This window comes from Salarias fasciatus, chromosome 6 (assembly GCF_902148845.1).
Source record: "Salarias fasciatus chromosome 6, fSalaFa1.1, whole genome shotgun sequence".
In the NCBI taxonomy this organism is placed as follows: Eukaryota; Metazoa; Chordata; class Actinopteri; order Blenniiformes; family Blenniidae; genus Salarias; species Salarias fasciatus.
Genome location: NC_043750.1, coordinates 11,254,047 through 11,259,896, shown reverse-complemented (window position 1 = coordinate 11,259,896; position 5,850 = coordinate 11,254,047). Strand labels below are relative to the sequence as shown.

At 39.6% G+C, this 5,850-nt stretch overlaps 1 protein-coding gene across 1 annotated transcript; it reads left to right on the top strand.

Moving 5' to 3' along the window:
- Window positions 1-5,166: 5,166 nt before the first annotated feature.
- Window positions 5,167-5,499, top strand: LOC115389525 (C-type lectin lectoxin-Lio2-like). Its single transcript, XM_030092923.1, has one exon. The coding sequence runs from the start codon at window positions 5,167-5,169 to the stop codon at window positions 5,497-5,499; it is 333 nt and encodes a 110-aa protein (XP_029948783.1).
- The last annotated feature ends 351 nt before the right edge of the window (window positions 5,500-5,850 follow it).

The following is a 5,850-nucleotide window of genomic DNA, read 5'->3' as shown; positions in this document are numbered from 1 at the left end:
AGAACAGAGACAGATGGAAACGCTGCGTCCTCGCGGTAGTGCAATTATGCTACACTCCTAAAGGATTATCAATTGATACTCTAACATTTAATCCAAGGAAAACACAGAAAAATTAGCATTGACGAGCAAAATCCTGCCTACAGCACCTTTAAGGTTTTGAGAAAATGGATGGAGGTTTCAAGAAACGTGTTTTAGCAATTGTGAAAAACTGTAATATAAACCAGTTTAAAATGCACTGTGTGATAAGGTTACACAACCATGTTACTCTGCTCTGCTCTTTGTTTTGTGTTTATTTGGTTTTTTTAATAGCTATTTTAATTTCCAATCATGAGATTCGTTGGTGTGTTCACCAGTCAAAACACATGCAAATTCAAACCCCGAGGAACTCTGACACTGAATTGACTCGATTATAGAGACACTGACAGCAGAAGACAGCACCAGCTTGATCTGTCAGAGTAATAACAATGGAGATACATAGATTCTTCTTTTTTGCTTGTGTTTTTTGTGCAGCAATTGAAGGAGAACTAGGAACACACAATTATGTTTCTAAAGCGATGAACTGGAAAGCTGCTCAGACTCTCTGTAGAACATATTACACTGATCTATCTCATGTGAATGACCAGAAAGATACTGAGAAGATTCTCAAAGCTGGAAGGGGACGAATGGGAAAATTCACTTGGATCGGCCTTCAACAAAATCCTGCAGATCCCACTCGCTGGAAATGGTCAGGAGGAGGATACGTTACACACAAAAACTGGGACAAGGGTCAACCAAATAATATTGGAAATAAACAGAACACAGGAGCTACTTCTTCTCTTGGACAGTGGAATGACATCAATGAAAAGGTGTCCATTCCATTTTTCTGCATCATGTCGTGGATTTTTATTTAAAAAGTATCCTAGGCCAGTCACGGTGCAAAAAAACGCACAAACATATTTCCGGGAAAATCTCAAAATCTTCGAGTATATCCACTCTTGGTTCTTGAAGTCTTCAATTGTAGTTCTCCTTGGAACAATCAGGCAGAGTCAAAGTCAGAATGCAAAAAGAGGACTTTATTTCCAAAAAAAAACCCCTGGCAGTCAGGCAGACCAAAAACAACTGACGCCCTGATCGCTCTCCGCTCCATCTATTTATACTATTTTCTGGGAGTTAGTTGCATCTCAAATGACTTTTCGTCAAGACACAATTGCTCTAAATCATTTGTTGCTTCTCAATTGACTCTCTTCCCCCCTCCCTACAAAGGTCAATGTCCATGACCCCTGGGGAGGCCCTATCAGCCTCCATCAAGTCTCCATCAAGTCTCCATCCATCCTTCCCAAATGCCAGGTGTTGTGCAACAACTCACATAGTGTCACATTCCTTGTCCAATGAGCCTCATTTGCGCCAGAGGGAGACAGAGAGACAAGAGACCTGTAGTCTTAGCTTTAGAAAAAAGCAAACTGTCCAGCTGCCAAGAGGCTGCTGTAAAAATGAAAAATGACAGGCAGGCGAACAGAAAAACAATACATTGTTTTTTCCACACCTGTGTCCACGAGCACACTATAACTAACAGAGACATGCATGATATGAATAATAGTAAATAACATAATATAATAAGCATGATGTAAAGAATATTATAAAATTATTCAACAATCAAGATTTCTGAGCTGAAGCATGAGAAGAAGACTTGGGAGGAGGCTCTGGAGCACTGCAGAGAGGAGCACAGTGATCTGATCAGCATCGGCTCTGAAACCGACCGTCTTCTCGCACAAACTGAGATGCAGCGCAACAACTTGACTGAATATGTGTGGATCGGCCTGCATTTCCTCACTGACCAGTGGCTGTGGGTGGACGGAACGACAATGTTGTACAAAGCCTGGCCCCAAGGAGGAGACGAGGACCACCAGTGTCCAATGTGGAGACGCTGTGGAGCTCTAACAGTGGAGGGACTGTGGGGAAACTATAACTGTGAGGAGAAATGCTACTTTATCTGCAAATGAGACATTCTAGAGAACAGGTTTGAAATGTATGGCTTCATTTTAACTACAAAATGTTGTTACAATACTTAAAAGGTTTATTGAATAGAAAATATAGTACACAAAATGAATTGCAAAAATATGTGAGAACTGGTATTTTTAATTTTTATTGTGACGCTGGAGGTTATATCACTTATTTTTTGATGAATTCTGCTGAGTGATTCCGCTTTTTGCAACATGTTTATGTTTGAATAAGTGTACAACAGAATTAATGGACATTTTACTGGGAGATTAGTAAATGTTGACATATTACGTACACTTTTTTTTGTCTTGTTTTGTTTTTTGATAAAGTACCATTAAAGCATGTTCACATTGTGGTGAAATTGTTGTTGTTGTGTGTCACATTTATAATGTTTGTGTAATGAACAGCAGAGATTAGAGTGTGAGTTTTACAAATGTTCTCAAGCCAGCTCTTTGGTAAATGTGTAATATGTTTATCCAGGATAAATTGTTACAAAAAAATAAATGGAAAACCAAACAGATATTCTCACTTTTTTGATGAGAAGTAACTAATCCCGGCACTTAAGTAGTACTTTTAGCACTTATCCAACTCTGAAAAGAGGGAATACTGTATCTCATGTAAATGATACACACTAAATGATTCAATGTGTTGACATTGCTGTTGACGAAACTTCAGTGGGAAAGGCAGACCGGGGTCGACTCGGTGATTTATGTGATGACGTCGATGTAGCATGCCTATGTTAGCACGCTTGTTTTTTGAACAGGGTGAGATGTCCTTCATCAAAATGAACCAGCACTGGCAAGATAGCGAGATCAGAGAGCTTCTCTTGATTCGTGGGGAAGAGGAGATTCATAGATTCTTCTCCATTGTTTACCTCGCTGTGCTCCGTCACACTGAGATGTCATCAACGTGGGACACCATCAGCGCAGGAAAACACAACCACGCAGCTCGCCTGCAGGCGATTAGACCCGGGTCTGCAGGCAGTGAGAAAGGAGTCAATTGCCGATTGTTAACAGGTCGACCCGCTAGACGAGAATTTTCACACCTTCATTCATTTCGGCTTGCGTACACAGTGTGTTTCTGAGAGTGGAACGTTGACAGGCCAAACGCACAGACGGTGTGATGCAATTTCAGCAGCTGCTCGTTTGGGAGCGCTGTCCGATACACTAACACAAGTAAATAGATGTTTGTTACAGCAAAGGAGCTGCAACAACGTGATGCTTGTGATGTTATATTCCAGTGTTTCCCTTATTTTATTATTATTAATACAGAAGAAAACAGAATAGCACAAGTGACCAAATAGTTGACCTTTAAAGGTCAGTAAAGGCACTCAGAGGAGTATCATGTTTACACGATCAACCATTCACCTTCATAAATTTACATTGTCAATGACACTGTGAATCTTCACATTTGACAGTGAAATCTGTTGGTCACAGTCAGTCCCTCACCTGGCTGTCCGGCCCTTTGCTGTCTTTCTTTGTGTCTGTCTCCAAAACTCCAGGATGGAAGCCTCCTGGCTCCATTTTCACAGAGCAGAAACCAGGATGCTACGTCCACATTCAACATACACCCAGCATTTTCCTGATCCATCTCAGGGATGACAAACAACAAATACTAGATTTACAGCTGGAATAATTTGGAGAAAATATACATTGGCAAGAAGGGGAACATGCACATTTGTTGCCTCAACAGATGTGACATTCAAAAGCTTTAGTTTCTTAATTTTACATTGAGTAGTAACTGTGCGAGCCACTGCTGCATTGTGGATTTTATAAATCAACTTTTCTGCAGCTCAAAAACTGAAATTTGCATTAATTCACAGCATATGTACGAACCAGACAAGCTTTCAATGCTTGTTAATATTAAAAGTTTAGAAAGTCATCAGATTATAATGCAGACACAAGCAGGGCAACAAAGGGAAAGTAATTATTCCAGGGGCAGCTTTCTGCCAGTCAATGGCTACTGATCCCAAAAACAAGTCCAAATGTCCGTTTGACCAGGTCACTGCAACATATTCTATAAATTTGATGAAAAAAGGTCCATATAGGCAGCGTTGTAAAATACTTGAATTCACACAAGTGTGTTGTTCTGAAGTCTTTTTTCAACAGCAAATTACTTGACTACAATTGAAACACTGAGTCAAATAGAAAAACATTCACAACAACGCAAAGAAGGAACTAATTTGTGAAGAGTTATTTCTTAAGGGTAAATTAAATAAACATCGTCTAATTTTTCAAAAACTTAAACCTTTGGTCTAAAGTGATACTGGTGATTTCTCATTTCATATTTTGGCAACTTTTGATGGTTGTTTGAAGTTGCTTCACTAGTGAACATGAAAAACACAACTTTAATGTGTGTTTATCTATCATCATAAATGCAGAAAAATACATTCACAGGCTGCTCTCATGATTAAAAGCTGATTACATTCTCTTATTCACATTAAGTGGTTGTTGTGAGGTATTTATTCGTCATACTTAACCTGATTAAAAGCCAAATTTAAAAAAAAACCGTTAATAGATATAAACTGGTTTTAAAATGCGCAGTAGCATAAGGTTATGCCATACCCTTGTTACTCTGCTCTGTCTTTTTTTTTTTTTTTGGCATATTATATGATTTTCTACTGATATTTTAATTTACAATCATGAGATTTCTCTCCATGTGTTCACCAGTCAAAACACATGCAAATGCAAACCCTAAGGAGCTCTGACACTGCAATGACTCTATTATGGAAGCAACAACAGCACAGGACTCTGCTTGAATTTCAGAGGAATAACCATGGAAATACAGACACTTTTCCTCTTTTTCGTTTCTATTTTTTGTCCAGAAGTTGAGGGAGAAGTAGGAACACCCTATTATATCTCTGACGCGATGAACTGGAAAGATGCTCAGACTCACTGTAGAGAATATTACACCGATCTATCTCATGTGAATGACCAGAAAGATACTGAGAAGATCCTCAAAGCTGGAGGGGGACAAATGGGAGAATTCACTTGGATCGGCCTTCAACGAGATCTTGCAGATCCCACTCGCTGGAAATGGTCAGGAGGAGGATACGTTACATACACAAACTGGGCCACAGGTCAACCAAATAGTTTGAAACATACGGAAGGAATGACCTATTTAAATGGAAAATGGAATGATGGTGAAGGAAAGTTTGACCTACCTTTTTTCTGCATCAAGATTTCTGTGATGAAGGATGAGAAGAAGACTTGGGAGGAGGCTCTGGAGCACTGCAGAGAGGAGCACAGTGATCTGATCAGCATCGTCTCTGAAACCGACCGTCTTCTCGCAGAAACTGAGATGCAGCGCAACAACTTGACTGAACATGTGTGGATCGGCCTGCGTTTCCTCGCTGACCAGTGGCTGTGGGTGGATGGAGAGACAATGGTGTACAAAGCCTGGCCCAAAGGAGGAGACGAGGACCACCAGTGTGCAATGTGGAGACGCTGTGGAGCTCTGACAGTGGAGGGACTGTGGGGAAACTATAACTGTGAGGAGAAACGCTACTTTCTCTGCAAATGAGACATTCTAGAGAACAGCTTTAAAATGTTGGGCTTCAGCTAAAAAATGTTGTTACACCACTTAAAAGGTTTAGTTAATTGAAAATGTAGCACACACAAAATGAGTTACAAGAATACGTGTGAAATGTCATTTTTAATTTCTGTAATGACGCTGGAGGAGGCTCTTTCTCTTGAAATACTTGATCTTGATACTTTTATCTGAGTGATTCTACTTTTTGTAGCACATTTATGTTTGTATAACTGTATAACAGAATTAGTGAAAATTTTTCCAGGGAGATCAGTGAATTTCAACATATTCTGTGCACTATTTTGGTTTTGTTTTGTTTTTTTGATAAAATACCCTTACAGCATG